The sequence below is a fragment of the Spermophilus citellus genome (genome assembly GCF_964194105.1).
Source record: "Spermophilus citellus genome assembly, chromosome: 3".
Taxonomy (NCBI): Eukaryota; Metazoa; Chordata; class Mammalia; order Rodentia; family Sciuridae; genus Spermophilus; species Spermophilus citellus.
Genome location: NC_138184.1, coordinates 71,695,188 through 71,710,619, shown reverse-complemented (window position 1 = coordinate 71,710,619; position 15,432 = coordinate 71,695,188). Strand labels below are relative to the sequence as shown.

Below are 15,432 nucleotides of genomic sequence, written 5' to 3'. Positions count from 1 at the left end.
CTGGGATTGCTACTCATTTGTGACCTACCACAAAGCTGGAACCAAGTGCCCAGCACAGACCCCACACCTGGTGAATCTGCCTCTTCCTGCCTCCTGCCTCAGGTCTGGCACCAGCTGTGCCTCTGACAGGTAGGACTGGAGCCTAGGGATACAGGGTGAACACTGTTTTTCAGAACCAACACCATCATCCTTGTGGACGCAGATGGTCACGTGACCTTCACCGAGCGCAGCATGCTGAACAAGGACCCCTCCTGCTGGGAGACCAACACCTACGAGTTCATGTTACAGAGCTAATCCCCCACTGCTGGATATGGCCAGCAGGCTCTTGGGTGGGAGGCCCTACCTTGAAGGCCAGTGTGGACAGGAAACTTCCATGACCATACTACACTGCTCGTGACTTGGCCAACATTCTCAGAGATGTTTAATTTGTTTGTTACCTATTCTTGTGTTGTATCCAGCTCAGGGTCTGCCTTTATGCCAATGGGGAGTGAGAGATTCTGATGCCAGGTCTAGGACAGAACCAGGTGTACCATATGTGTGTGACTATACTTGGGTCTACCTTGTCCACATGTAAAGGCACACATACACATGTAGGGCACATGCTCACACACATACACACCCCCATGTGCAGAGGCACACAGATGCACACAAAATTGCACGTGTATACATATTTGAACACATACTCAAGAGTATACACACACATGTGCATGCCAAGCAGGCAGAAGAGAACCTTTTACCTTACACTTGTAGCCAATGGCTCTTTGCTCTAGTCAAATGTCAGGAGTAGGCTTTTATTTAAATGGTGCCTTAAATGGTGTTTAAGTGGTGCATAGGGCACCACTGTGCTTTACTTCCCAACAACCATACCTGTTCCTGAGAGGATATGGGCCATATTTGGAATCATATACAAGGAGGACCAGAGAAAAACTCACTTTTACAATAGAAGCTCAGCCTCATTAGAGATCCAGTGGTTCTGCATATGCCAGAGAGTCCTGTGTGCATTGGACAGTCTTGAATGAGAGATGTGACCTCACATATGCTGGGTGGTCTTTTGTGCACCAAGGGTCCTGCATGGTCAGGTCCATGGTGCAGGATGGTTGTGTGTGTGCCAGGGGCTTTCAGGCCACTACTTACCCAGGTGGGTGTTATGGGTTCTGGGAAGGCCCATCTCAGCAAGGGAACTTAGCTAGCCTTTGCTGTCTCCCTTCTTGGTACATCAAACTTTACAGGAACCTGAACTTGAATGTGAGCTGTTGATAATAAAGCTTTGAAGTTGTGGTGAGCAAATGGGTTTCAAGATCCTTCCTTTGTGTGATGGTGGTGACAGGAACTCCTGTGGTGGCACCAATACCCATACGAGGCTCTTTCTGCCTCCTTTTGTCACAACCTCCTCAACACTGTAATGGAGGCCTCTGGGTCAGGCTATCTGTCTATGGGTAGAAGCCAGGGTGCAAGAGACCCACTCATATATATGGGACCCAGGTGCTGATTACTGGATGAGTCACCTAACACCAGGGATTCATTAGGAGGAGCCCTTGGAGGGAGAGGCATGGAAATGGTGGAGTTGAGGGCCAGAGGACAAAGAGAGTCAGCCTCAGCCATGGCACTGGGGAGCTAAAGTTTCAAGCACTGGCCATGCATAAGTCCCACATATCCATTGCTTAGCTCCATGCTTCCTTTTGCCTTTGGAGTTGACCCGACTTGGCCTTCTCAGAGCAATGAGTTTAGAGTGGATGTGGACCTGCGCTGCGTATCCCAGCCTGGGTATGACAAATTGCTAGTCCATCTGGGCCCAGCTTCCCTCTTCCTGTCTCCTCCATGCCCCTGGGTCTGAGGCCCTCCATGGCTCACTTTAAACTCAGAAGAATAGTGGTTAAGTCAGGCCAGGCTTAAAGGGGGCTTCCAGTGGTGACAAAATACATGTCTAGGCCAAAGGTCTCAAGACCCATGTGTCTGGCAGTCAAGGCTCCCAACCAGCCCCACTGCCAACATTCTCCATGTGCCTCAGTAGGTTTTCCTCTGTCTTGTACCCATGTTCTATGCCAGCACTTCCCCCCAGCCAGGTACTCTGCTCTCATGCAGAGCCTCCCTATCTAGAACCTCCCTGTTCATCTCTGTCCTAGAGACTGGGTCTGCCCAGGGAAAGCTTTTTAAACACTTGTCATGAACCCCTCTGCCCCCGGCCTACCCAGGGCTCCCCAATAGTCTAGACCTTCTGAGGAAAGGGCAGCCCAAGATGTAGATTCTATTGTTATGGGTTGAGTTCTGCCCCCAACTCCCCTGCCCCCCCCCAACAGTCACTTTGGATTAGGGCCCAGCCTAAATTTATCTTGATTATATATGGAAAGACGTTATCTCCCAATAGTTACATTCTAGATAGTGCAGAGTTCCCAAGGGCTTTGGCTGGCCTAGCCACAGGGAGGCTTGCGTGCCCTGGCTGAGTCCAGCAGCTAGACCCTCACAGTAGAATGGTTCCTGCTATGAGATGCTAGATGCTGAGGGAGGCAGGTAGAGAGGGAAAGTCCTAGCAGGGCTCCAGCTTCATCATCTCGATACCACCTTCCTCCATTTCCTTTCTTTATTTCTTCTTGTGTGTGTGTGTGTGTGTGTGTGTGTTTGTGTACTGAGGATTGAACCCAGGAGTGTTTAACCACTGAGCCACATACTCAGCCCTATTTATTTATTTTTATTTTAAAGACAAAGTCTCCCTAAGTTGCTTAGGGCCTCACTAATTTGCTGAGCCTGGCTTTGAACTTGAAATCCTCCTACTTCAGCCTCCTGAGTTGCTAGGATTATAGGCATGCACTTGGCTCCTTAACCTTTTTCACATAAAAATTATTTCAACTTAATAAAACAACTAAAAAATAAAGAATTCCATTATCTTTCATTTAGTTTCTCAAAATGTTAACACAGCACCAAACCACAGTAAAATGATTATAACCAGGAAATTAACATTGACACTGTTAAAAGATGATTCAATGATACTCATTAAATCATGGTGAGGAAGACTATTCAGGATCATCACCATAGTTTGGGACCACCACAGTAGGATCTTCCAATGGGAAGGATACAACTCTGAATACAGCCTGGACAAGTGGAAGTTTGTCTCTAAGGAGCAGAGTAGAGGGTCACTGAATGGAAAATTGCTGAGAGAAAATATAGGGATGTAGGGGGATTTCAGCAATCTAACAGGATTCTTGCTAAAGGCAGGCCAGGTGATCAGTCATCACCTGGGGGATGGTGAAGATCCTGATCAGATATCAAAAACTGGGGGAAGAGGGTGCTTAGCAAAAACTGGAAGAACACAAATGGGCTTTGGAGAAGGTTCAGAAGACTGCCTAAAGTTTGGCCAAGTGAAGAATCTTTCAATAGAATAGAATTAACTAATCAATAGACTTTATTTGAATTTTACCACTTATCCCACTATATTCATTTTCTGAGCCGAGATCCTATTTAGGATCTGGATTTCACATTGCACTTAGTTGTGTCTCTCTTTTTTTTTTTTTTTTTTTTATTTTTTAGTTCTCGGCGGACACAACATCTTTGTTGGTATGTGGTGCTGAGGATCGAACCCGGGCCGCACGCATGCCAGGCGAGCGCGCTACCGCTTGAGCCACATCCCCAGCCCCTTAGTTGTGTCTCTTAATTGAAGATGGCTCCTCAGTCTGTCTTTGATTTGAATCATCTTAACACTTTGAAAAAGTGCTTGCTGGTAATTTTACAGAATGCTCCTAATTTGGGGTTTGTCTGATCTTTCTTCATTCAAGTTTTGCTTTTGGGCAGAAATACCTACTAGTGAATCTATCCCCTTTTCAGGAGACCCACAATATATCTGTCCATTGATTAGTGCTTTTTTCTCCTATCCCCCTTCATTTAAAAAAATATTTCTTTATTTGTAGATGGACACCATACCCCTATTTTATTTATTTATTTTTATGTGGCGCCTTACACATGCTAAGGCAAGCGCTCCACCACTGAGTCACAAACCCAGCCCCTCCCCACTTCATTTCTTTTGAGGTATAAGTAATAAACACTGCAACATCCATATTTAAAGTGTACAGCTTGCTAATGCTAAATTTGGAGGTGCTGGTGATCTTGATGAATTGCTTAAGGTGGCGTCTTCCTAGATTTTCTTTCTCCCTGCAAAGCTACTGTTTCCCCTCTTGTAATTACTGGAATATCTAGGGGAGAGAAAATTTGCAACTGTGTTAAAAAACAAAAACCTGGGAGTGTAGCTCTGTGTTACAACAGCAGGCTCAGCATAGGAGAGGCTTTCGATTTTAGCCTCAGCACCAAAAACATTAAAAACAAAACCTTGTGGCTGGAGATACAGCTCAGTGGTAAAACACTTGCCTAGCAAACCGGCGACCCTCGGTTTGATCCCCAGTAGGACAAGAAGAGATAACCTATTTCTCATTTTCCGTTCATATACCATATTTTTGGCATCTGATTTTCGTATCCAGCAACAATGATAGAAGAGCCTGCCAATGGTCAATCATCATCCCTTCTATATATATTGGCGGAGTACTAATCTAGGGAAGAGCTGTCCCTTCTCTATTTCTATCCTCCCTCTTTTTACGGTTCCAGATATAGTATTAGCAAATGGAAAACTGTGAGTTGAGGTTACTTGATTTTTAAGAAGTGATTGTTTGCTTTTAATTGGCGACTGTACGGTGCCTAAGTGCCTCTTCCACACTGCCCACATCGGAGGCGGCCCGCTGGCTGCTCTGTTTCCGAGTACCCGGCGCTCCAGTTCCCGTCTCCCGCAATAATTCCCGCGCTCTCTTCCTCCCGGCATCCCCCGCGCTTGCCCTCCCGGCGCTCCCCGCGGCTGCTGTCCTACCCGCGCGGAGCCCCTCCCGGGCGGTGACCGTTAGTACAGCCTCAGTCTCTGCCTCAGCGCCTGGTCCCGCCTGCGCAGTCGAACTATTGGGCCGCGCGCTCCTACCGCGCGCGCCACTCGCCTTGGATTGGCAGCCTCTGCAGCCGGCTTCGCGGCTCCTCCAATGCTGGGTAACCGCACGAGGGGATTGGCCATGCGCCTCAGAGGCCCGCCCTCCGCTCGGCCGGCGCGGCAGGCGGGTCCCGCAGACCGGAGGGTTTGGGTGGCCTTTTCAGATGGCGGCGGCGGCGGGGCGGTGAGGGTCTTTCTGCTGTGGTTGGGCTGCGGGCGGCTCCGGCAGGCCACCGCGCCGCAGGTAGGTGCGGGGCGCTAGGGGCGCCCCGCGTGTGGACGGGCGGGCGCTGCGGCCTGCGCGAGGGCGCGCCCTTCTGTCTCTCCCTCCTCCCCCCAGGCTGAGGCCTGGTGCCCGGGCTCGGGGCGGGGCGGAGGGCTCGAGGCGGGCTGGGCCCATAAGGAGACCCGGCCTTTGTGAAGCAACATGGCCGTGGGCAGCGGAGGTAGCCGAGAGCTCGCGGCGGGCATAAAGGCCGGGGCTAGAGCTGGGATACGGGGCCCGGGCCCAGGCGTCGCAGACTCTCCTTGTCTGTATGTCTGGGTAAAGAGCCTCCTTGTCTGGTGGCCCCAAAGCCGTATCATCGCCCTAAGGCGGGATCGATGTGGACTGCACCTTATCTGCTTTAACAGAGTTTGGGAAATCTGAGAAATCAAGTCTTCACCAAATGCTCTTGGATTATCATGTAGATAATCAGATCGTGGTTTTATTGTAACAATGAACGTGGTAGAAATAAATGGAAAGTGGCAACCTGTTGACAGCGGTATCTGTCAAGTATCATCCAGTGGACTTAGGTTGCTCATGGTAGGAATTTGATTTTGCCATTTTGCATGCCTGCATGTACCTTGTTACCTGATGCATAGCAGTTCCAACTAGTGCCGACGACTCTTGGAGAACAATTACTAGGCAAAGGTCCTTCATTTTTTGGCCACAGACTGGACTCCCAGTCGTGGGAGTGGCTCAGACCGTTTTTGCAAGGCTCCACTCACTGAAGGGAGTGAATGGCTAGTCTGGGATGCCGATTGAGTACCGCTTGTGAGTATAGGATGTGAGGCCCATTCGAGGATGACAAAAGGAATGGATGAGGTCATAATGCTTCTGGGTCGGGTGGGAGGCTGCAGCAGGAGAGGCATGAGTGGAGGGCTGCAACCACAGCAGCGACTCTACAGCTAGTACTTCCATGTCAGTCCACCAAGTGGACTCCAGGGAAAGGTGCTTTTCAAGTGTGTTGGGTTTACTTACAGCTGTGCAGGAGGGATCCTGCTATGGGTCTGTTGCTGGCTCACAGTCCAAATTACAAGGCAAGGTTTGTGTCTATGTGTTGAGTCTGCTCAGGCAGCAGTGAGGCCAGAGAGCCATTCTTAGAGCCTTGCATGGCCAGGCATGGTCTGGAGCACTTTCTAGGGGTGGTTTTATAGTCTCATGGTAATCTTGGGGTGGGAAATCTGATTTTGACTAGATTGCCGAGTTTTGGACTTTTGTTGTTGCTTGCTCCTCCCATGTGATCTCATCCAGCCTCCTGGCTTTTTTTTTTTTTTTTTTGGTACCAGGGATTGAACTCAGGGGGAATAGACGACTGAGCCACATCCCCAGCCCTATTTTCTATTTTATTTAGACGCAGGGTCTCACTGAATTGCTTAGCTCCTCACCATTGCTGAGGCTGGCTTTGAACTCACGATCCTCTTGTCTTAGCCTCCTGAGCTGCTGGGATTACCATGCGTGCCACCACACCTGGCCAGCCTCCTGGGTTTAATGCCAACTTGACATCTTCCATGTCTCCATCTTTAGCCCTGTCCTCCTTTCTAGGTGCCTCTTCTTATTATCACATTACTTTAATGCCAAGTAGCTGTGTTCAAACCAAACTCCAGTCTTCATTAACATCGAAATGATCCTCCTCATACCTTTCTTTTATTTTTCTTTCTTTCTTTTTTTTTTTTTGGTACTGGGGATTGAACTCAGGGCACTCCACCACTCAGCCACATCTCCAGCCCTATTTTGTATTTTATTTAGAGACAGCGTCTTACTGAGTTGCTTAGCGCCTCGCTTTTGCTGAGGCTGGCTTTGAAATCTCGATCCTCCTTTCTCAGCCTCCCCAGCTGCTGGGATTACAGGCGTGGTGCCACCATGCCAGGCAAATGATCCTCCTCTAAAGGAGGAGGATCTTTTCTAAAGTCACCTTGATTCCTCTTTCTTATGCCTTCATATGTCCCAGAGGAGGCCTTCTGTGTCCAACAATGTGCCATTTCTCAGCACTTCAACTAAATGTCTTATTCATATTTCCTAGTGGGTATCTTAATTCTTCTCTTTGTTCCCCACTGCCACCTACCTATAGTTTTTCTGGATACAGAGTGATTCTTTGAAACTGTAAGATAGTATAAACGTGAGGCAGTACAAACTCAGACCAGATTGATTGGATGGCAGAGCAGCTGCACCATTTCCTAGCTGTGTGACCTTGAGTGAATTGTGTGTGTTTAACCTTTCTCTTTCAGTGCTATGTGAGTTGTAGTGCATGAAGTGTTTAGAGCAGAGCCCGACTGAGAGCTGAATGCCACTGCTTATCTTGGATTATGTGATATCATTGTTTGGACCCTCCTATCCAGTGGCCCATATCTCAATATAAAAGCCATAGTCTTCCTGACCTGGCCTATTCTCACTCCCCATCAGTGCACTGCCCTAATTTGACCATATCACACCTGGTCCTTTGCTTTTCCTCCAGGTATCACCTGGAATGTCCCCTCCTTCCACCTCTGTTACCCCCTTAGCTTCCTTTCCCCTACTGTCAGGTGGATACTGGTTGTGAGGCTTCCTCTGATCACCCTTTTGGAAGCTGCCTCCAGTTCCCCAACACTTTTACTTTGTTTTAGCTTGTATACTTCTTAGCATGTGATGGGGTAGATGATTTTTTTAGTTGTTACATGTCTTTCCTGATAAAATGTGAGCTCTGTGGGATGGGTTTTGTCTGTCTTGTCTTCATAGCATCTAGAATGGCATGTGTATTATATGGAAGACATTCAGCAAATACTTGTTGAGTGAATAGAGAAAATTTATAGAAGGAGAGTAAGGAGCTTACCATGACTGCCCACTGCTGATCTTTGGGGCTGGGCAGCTTTCTTGTTCCTCCAAAGAGCACTTTCTTCCTTGCCAGGGTTCCCATATTTTATGCTGTGTGCTTCTTCAAGGTCCCTTTCACTACCTATTATGACCTTTGTTTTGTGCTTCTATGCTGGCAGTCTTCCCCATCCTGTACCACCATTTATTTCCAACCCCCACCTCCCTTGATCTTTTTGCCTTTAGCTTTTTTTTTTTTTTTTTTTCCCCCACAAATCATGAATTGCCTCCCTAGATTCCCTGCACAATTGCCAGGTTCTGTGAGGTCCAGTCCTACCTTTTCATAATTCAGGGTCTGTAGCACCGAGCATGTTGACCTGTCCTCTACAGTGGTCTTTCTTGGTTGCCAGGAGACTGACCTTCTTGATATTCCTTGTGCCCATCTGGATGTAGGCTCCTTAGCAATTGCTGCTCTTCTCAGTCTATCTTTATCTTTGTGCCATATCTCTTGAATCCTAAGCAGTTTGATGGACACAACTTTGGGGAGGTATTGTGTTAAATTCCCATTGAATTCGGAAGTGTTAGAAAATCCTAGGATCTAGGAAATAAAATGACAGTGTTGTGGTCATTGCTCTTACAACTGTGTCCAGGGTCTGGGGACTTTGTCTCTTTTTGTGGTAGCGTCTCCCTCGGTATATGGTTAGTGAATATTCAGTTGAATTTAACCCAAATAAGACTCTTTGTGTTGTGTCCCTTTCAAAGTATAACTACCACACTCTATCCCTTCTTAATTCGATGATTTCTGTTGTCTCCTGTTCTTTCTGGAGTCTTTGGAATATGAGTTATGTTACATGCAACTGATTGAGCTGTCACCCATGGATGTGGCCATGTTTGTATATCTATACTGGTGTGCATGGCATGTGCATGCCTGTATGTTTCTGTGCATGCAAGGTATAGGAATGTTAATGCATTTGAGTGTGTGTGTGTTTGCATGTGCTTCTGCTGATGGGCCTCTCTTCTTGTGGCTCTTGGTGTTTCTACTTCCCCATGCTCCACCCCTGTCTTCTCTACCTCCTGTCATCCTTTTTTATGGTGCTTCCTCTGTGGTGAAGCTTCCTAGAGTTACACTACAGTTACAGTCTTCCTTCTCTGGTACTTCCCCCCCTGTGGTTTTGGCACTTACCTCCTTGCCAATGTGATCTGGCTTACCAGAGCTATTTGGGCCAGTCAGGACTCCAGAGCTGTGGCCTCAGTACCTGTCAGACAGGTCTGCCTGGAGCTTTCCTTCATCCTCTTCTCCAGATTCCTTCCTAGATGCTGGAATGGAAAGGAGAAGCCTTCGTTGTCTTCAGCTCCCTCTTGTTATCTATCCCCATTGGGTCACGTACCGTCAGTTCTGACACTGTTCTTGATGTATCTAGATCCTCTTTTGTACTTTTGTCCTCTGGCCTGGAGGGCTGTCCTGGGCACAGCTGTTTATAATTAGCACAGCTGTGAATCTTTTTTCTGACTAGAGTCACTTCACCATTGGTGGCTCATTATTGCCCCCAGGATGGAGCCAGGCTTCAGGTGGCACCCAGGACTCTTTGTACCTTGGCTCCAGCTGTCTCCTACAACTCCCCAGAAATCCTAGCAGGCTCCCTTCCCAACAGCCACTCGCCCCTTTCCTCTACTGGGAACAGAACTATGCCTCCACCTCTGGTGACCTCAGCACGCTGCATCACTATCCTGTCCACGTGCCACGTTGTGGGCCCAGGAGAGGGGGTCCCTGGGTAGCAGAGCACCTGACCATACCTCTGAGGCCCTTAGTGCTGCAGAGTTGAACTGAGGGTCTCATGCTCACCCTTTGACTGACCCGGCCCTTGCAGGTGAGTGGATTGATGTCGCTCTGATGGCCTGAGGGAGGCCACACACTTTATGTGTGTTCCAGAAAGGCGGCCTCCCACCGCATGCTTGATTATCTACCTAAATAGGATGAGTTAGTGGAACACTATGGTGAAGTTTACTGTAGTTTTTAAAATCCTTTTTGAGCCTTATTATATTATTTTTGTTCTAAAGGAGGAATTAAAGTGGTCAATAAAAAATTTAATTATAATTTAAGAAATTATAATTTAGGTGCTGAAGGAAAATAGTGAAGTTAGTATGTCTAAGAGGTTCTTATAGGCAGTATTATTTTAAGTACTTTACTATGCTGTTAATAGCGCTTGATTCTTAACTTGATACCAGGGAAGTGAAAGGTTTCTGTCATTTCGTGACGGTATTTTTAAATTTCTTTGCAGGTGGAAGAAGAAAGGTGCCACTTTGGCATGAAGACAGACTCACTTAGTCGTCAGTCTTTTAAGCTGAGTGCATTGTGATTTCCAATAATTGAGGCAGTGGTTCTAAAAGCTGTCTACATTAATGAAAAGAGCAATGTGGCCAGCTTGACTAAGCAGCCAGTGTGCACAGCGCGGGCAGGACGGCACTGGGTCTCGACGGACTTGTGCATGTTAGCTGTATAGATTTGTGTAAGGTGTTTTAAAACTTTGGTCTTTTAAAATAGTCTTAACTGCTTTTAATATGGAGACATATGAGAGTCCCTCTCCTCTCCCGCGTGAGCCCGCAGGAGAAGCTATGATGGAGAACCGAGCTTGCCCTTTCCAAGTGCTGCCCTGTGAACAGTCTCCACCACCTCCCCTGCAAACGTCCAGTGATGCAGAGGTAATGGACGTTGGCTCTGGTGGTGATGGACAGTCCGAACCCCCTGCTGAGGACCCATTCAACTTCTGCGGAGCTTCTCTTCTCTCCAAAGGATCCTTCTCTAAGGGCCGCCTCCTCATAGACCCGAACTGTAGTGGCCACAGCCCACGCACCGCCCGGCACGCACCTGCGGTCCGGAAGTTCTCCCCTGACCTTAAGTTGCTTAAGGATGTAAAGATTAGCGTGAGCTTTACCGAGAGCTGCAGGAGTAAGGACAGGAAGGTGCTGTACACAGGAGTGGAGCGCGACACTCGGACCGAATGTGGTCTGCTCCTTAGTCCTGTCAGTGGAGACATGCATGCTTGTCCCTTTGGCGGGAGTGTTGGTAATGGGGTAGGCGTAGGGGGTGAGAGTGCGGATAAGAAGGATGAGGAGAATGAGCTGGATCAGGAAAAGAGAGTGGAGTATGCAGTGCTCGATGAGTTAGAAGATTTTACTGACAATTTGGAGCTAGATGAAGAAGGAGCAGGCGGGTTCACGGCTAAAGCAATCGTTCAAAGAGACAGAGTGGATGAAGAAGCCTTGAATTTCTCCTACGAGGTATGTTGGCGACCCCTCCTCTGGAGGGCTCTGAGCAAAACCCAAAGAGAGGTTTGGGAATAGCTGTATCTTTTGAAATCAGGAAAATGAAAAACAAAAACAGGAGCCAAACCCATGTTAGGTTTCTCAGCAGCACCTAAGAAAGATACAAGGAGTCCTGGTTTTTAAGTTTCTTCTTGAAAAGTTTGGCTGACATCTGCCCATGTATCCTCTTTCCAACCTGATTTGGCAGGTGCTGCTGAAAAGCCTCCTTGGCAGGGTATTCACCTGGACCAGGCGTGTTGGTTTCATTTGTTTTATCCTGTTTTTCAGATGATCATGTACTATCAGGGCACACCTCGGCCCCCTTGAGCGCTGTTGCTCTGTGTGTGTCCTAATATTGTTAAGCTTCCCTGTGGTGCAGGAGAACAGGCACTGGGGGCTGTGAGATCTGAACACCTTGTTTTGCAGGATGACTTTGACAATGATGTGGATGCTTTGCTGGAAGAAGGCCTTTGTGCTCCCAAGAAGAGGCGAATGGAGGAAAAATATGGAGGAGACAGTGATCATCCATCTGATGGAGAAACAAGTGTGCAGCCCATGATGACCAAGATTAAAACAGTGCTGAAAAGTAAGTTTGTGGGTCACAAAGTAGTGTTTCCAGGCATTAGAAGTACCATTGTTTCCTTCACAAAAAATGTTTGAAGAGCCCTCTGATACCAGGCATCAATCTGGGTAGAGACATGTGTTTGAGTATAGCAGTCATGTCTGATGAAAGGAAAACAGATTAGACACAAGGACTCACCCTTTGCACAACCCAGGTACAGATTCTGTTGTTAAGTGTTTTGGAAATTATAGAGCCTTAGACATTGTGCAGAGGAGGGAGCATCAGTGTGTGCTGGGAGACAAGAAAACTGGCAGCCAAAGGATGTGGAAGCCCAGTGATGGGTATTCAGCAAGGTGGCAGGCAATGGTTATGGTTCAAGCTTTGTGTCAGGTTATGTGGGAAACCACTGAAGGTAGGCCATTGTTACCTAATTTCTATTTAAAAGCATGACTCCTAGGGCCTCAGCATAGCATGTGTACTTTAGGTGGGAAAGGTAGAATTTCCTTGGAGAGATGTGGTAGTGTTTTGTATGAGCATGCAGTGGGTCAAGCATGACTCCTAGGGCCTCAGGATAGCATGTGTACTTTAGGTGGGAAAGGTAGAATTTCCTTGGAGAGATGTGGTAGTGTTTTCTATGAGCATGCAGTGGGTCTTGCACTTGGATTTGAGGATCCATTAATACGAGAACAGTTGAGAGGTACCCAGAATTGTGCTGTGAGGCTCTGTCATTAAAGTGGGGCAGGTGTGGGATGAGTTGGGATTGGTTTCAGTCTGTACTTGCCTAGAGGCACCTGTGATTGTCCTGGTAGAGATGTTGGGCTCAGAAGAAGGGCTAAAGAGATACATGAGTACTCAGGCACATGGATGAGACCCTGGGTGCAGAAGGTGATGAGTGACTGGGATGGAAAATAAGAGGTAGGTGGCATGTGACTGCCCTCCTTGGATCACTTAGGGGACAAGTCAGCAGATACCTTTTGTTTGGTGGTAGATGAGTAGAAGGAATGTCAGGATAGGTAATTGCAGATGTAATGAACATGAGGCTGCAGCTTCTAGAGGAGATGTGGGGCAGGGAGTGATGATTTTGGAAGGTTGGCATCGTGTTCTTCCTATAGTTTCAGCAGGCTTACTCTGAGCATTTAAACCTAAGTCCATTTTGTGCAACCCATAGTCAGCAGTAGACCTGGTCTGCCTAACTGCCTAGCAAGAGCCATAGCAGGGACCTCAATCTTTACAGCTGTTGTGAGGTCTTCAGCTATCTGGGCTGGTTATGACTACTCATTGTCATAGATGAGTGGCCAGGAACCTGTGTTATGTATTATTCTTGGCTTGTTTGCTTCTCCAGATTTAGCCCAAAGATAGTATGAGGAAACTCCACCATGACCCAAACCCTGGGAAGAAGGGACCATAGGGTGTACTGTGACCTACAGAGCACTCTTCTGAGCCATGTCTAATAGTGACCTATGTGTTAAGTATAGGCCCTAGGGTCAGGTCCGCCTGGTTGGGAGACTACAGAGAGTCATTGATACTTTGATACTGAGTCATTGATACTGAGAGTCATTGATACTTTTTTCTTTTAAAAAATGTTTGTTTATTTACTTGGTACCAGGGATTGAACCTAGGAGCACTTAACTACTGAGCCACATTCCCAGCCCTTTTTTTAATTATTATTATTATTTTTTTTTTAAAGAGAGAGAGAGAGAGAGAGAGAGAGAGAGAATTTTAATATTTATTTTTTAATTATCGGCAGACACAACATCTTTGTTTGTACGTGGTGCTGAGGATCGAACCCGGGCCGCATGCATGCCAGGCAAGCGCGCTACCGCTTGAGCCACGTCCCCAGCCCTTTTTTTATTATTTTTGAGACAGGGTCTTGCTAAGTAGCCGAGGGCTTCCTTAAGTTGTTGAGGCTGGCTTTGAACTTGTGATTCTCCTTCCTCAGCCTCCTGAACTGCTGAGATTATAAGTATGCGCCACCATGCCTAGCTGTTATTTTTTCCATAATATATATATGGTGTTTAGATTTCATCTGCATTTTTTTCTTTAGTTTCTAAATTTTATTTTGTTTTAAATACCAGCAAAAACATTGCTTTATAGGGAGGTTTGAGGCAAGAGGATCACAAATTCAAGCCCAGCCTGGGCATCTTAGCAAGACTTTGTCTCAAAACTTAAAAAAGGGCTGGGGATATAGCTTGGTGATAGAGGTTTTTTTTTTTTTTTTTTTTTTTTTTTTAAATTTAAATATAATTTTTTTAGTTGTTATGCGGTGCTGAGGATTGAATCCAGTGCCTCACACATCCTAGGCAAGCACTCCTCCACTGAGCTACACCCTCAGCCCCAGTGGTAGAGTTCTTGCCTAGCATGTGAGGCTCTGGGGAGCCCTAGCATTCACACATTTGAAAAAAAAAATTAAACTTTTTTCTTTATTTATTTTTTAGTTGTAGATGAACACAATACCTTTTCATTTATTTTTATGTGGTGCTGAGGATCGAACCCAGTACCTCACATATGCTAGGCAAATGCTCTACCACTGAGACACAACCGTAGCCCAAAACTTTTTTCTTATGGCCTATAAAGCAAAGAAGGGGTTGGGAGTAGTGTCTTAAAACCAATATAGAGCTGGTTGTGGTAGCACATGCCTGGCATCCCAGTGGCTTGGGAGGATTGCAAGTTCAAAGTCAGCTTCAGCAGCTAAATGAGACTCTAAACAACTTAGAATTGTCTCAAAATAAAAAATAAGGATGTGAGGGTGATCTGGCTGCAACATCTGTTACCCCATTGATTGCCAGGGTTGATTTGACTGATCTGGCTGGTTAGGTGGGTGCTCCCTTCCTCCCTCACTACTCTATGTGCATCTCTCCTGAAGCTGCATGCTTGGTTGTAGGGGATGACCTTCCCTGATAGAGGAGGAATGTTCTTGTCAAGGGTATACAAGTAGCTGCGCTCTCCTGCTGGAACCTCCAAACAAGCTCTCAAAATAAAAAATAAAAAGGGCTGAGGATGTGGCTCTGGGTTCAATTTCTGCTACCAAAAACAAAAACAAAACAAATAAAACCCCACCAATATAAAATTTTTTAAATTAATTTTTTATTTATATATGACAGCAGAATGCATTATAATTCTTATTACACAAATAGAGCACAATTTTACATATCTCTGGTTGTATACAAAGTATATTCACACCAATTTGTGTCTTTATACATGTACTTTGGATAATAATGTCCATCACATTCCACCATCATTTCTCACCCCATACTTGCTCCCTTCCCTCCTACCCCTCTGCCCTATCTAGAGTTCCTTTATTCCTCTCATGCTCCCTCTCCCTACCCCACTATGAATCAGCCTCTTATATCAGAGAAAAAATTTGGCATTTGGTTTTTTGGGATTGGCTACTTTCACTTTGCATTATTTTCTCTAACTCCATTTACCTGCAAATGCCATGATTTTATTCTCTTTTATTGCTGAGTAATATTCCATTGTGTATATATGCCACATTTTTTTTTTTATCCATTTGTCTGTTGAAGGGCATCTAGGTTGGTTCCACAGTTTAGCTATTGTGAATAGTGC

General features: G+C 46.5%; 2 protein-coding genes across 8 annotated transcripts in view; both read left to right on the top strand.

The window, feature by feature from the left end:
* Positions 1-1,287, top strand: part of TANGO2 (transport and golgi organization 2 homolog) — a 36,373-nt gene extending 35,086 nt beyond the window's left edge. For all 4 annotated transcript variants that reach the window (XM_081286076.1, XM_081286075.1, XM_081286073.1 and 1 more), the window contains one exon: positions 174-1,287. In XM_081286076.1, coding sequence (XP_081142202.1) covers positions 174-294 — 121 coding nt within the window. In that variant the 3' untranslated portion in view covers positions 295-1,287. The remainder of the gene's footprint in view (positions 1-173) is intronic.
* Positions 1,288-5,057: 3,770 nt separating this feature from the next.
* The window catches only part of DGCR8 (DGCR8 microprocessor complex subunit), a 37,820-nt gene continuing 27,445 nt past the window's right edge, over positions 5,058-15,432 (top strand). The window contains exons 1-4 of one of the 4 annotated variants that reach the window (XM_081284274.1): positions 5,074-5,198; positions 5,645-5,759; positions 10,283-11,282; positions 11,733-11,892. In XM_081284274.1, coding sequence (XP_081140400.1) covers positions 10,563-11,282; positions 11,733-11,892 — 880 coding nt within the window. In that variant the 5' untranslated portion in view covers positions 5,074-5,198; positions 5,645-5,759; positions 10,283-10,562. Of the gene's footprint in view, positions 5,199-5,587; positions 5,760-9,685; positions 9,872-10,282; positions 11,283-11,732; positions 11,893-15,432 lie in introns of all 4 variants that reach the window. The other 3 variants (XM_081284275.1, XM_081284273.1, XM_081284272.1) reach the window with 3 other exon arrangements.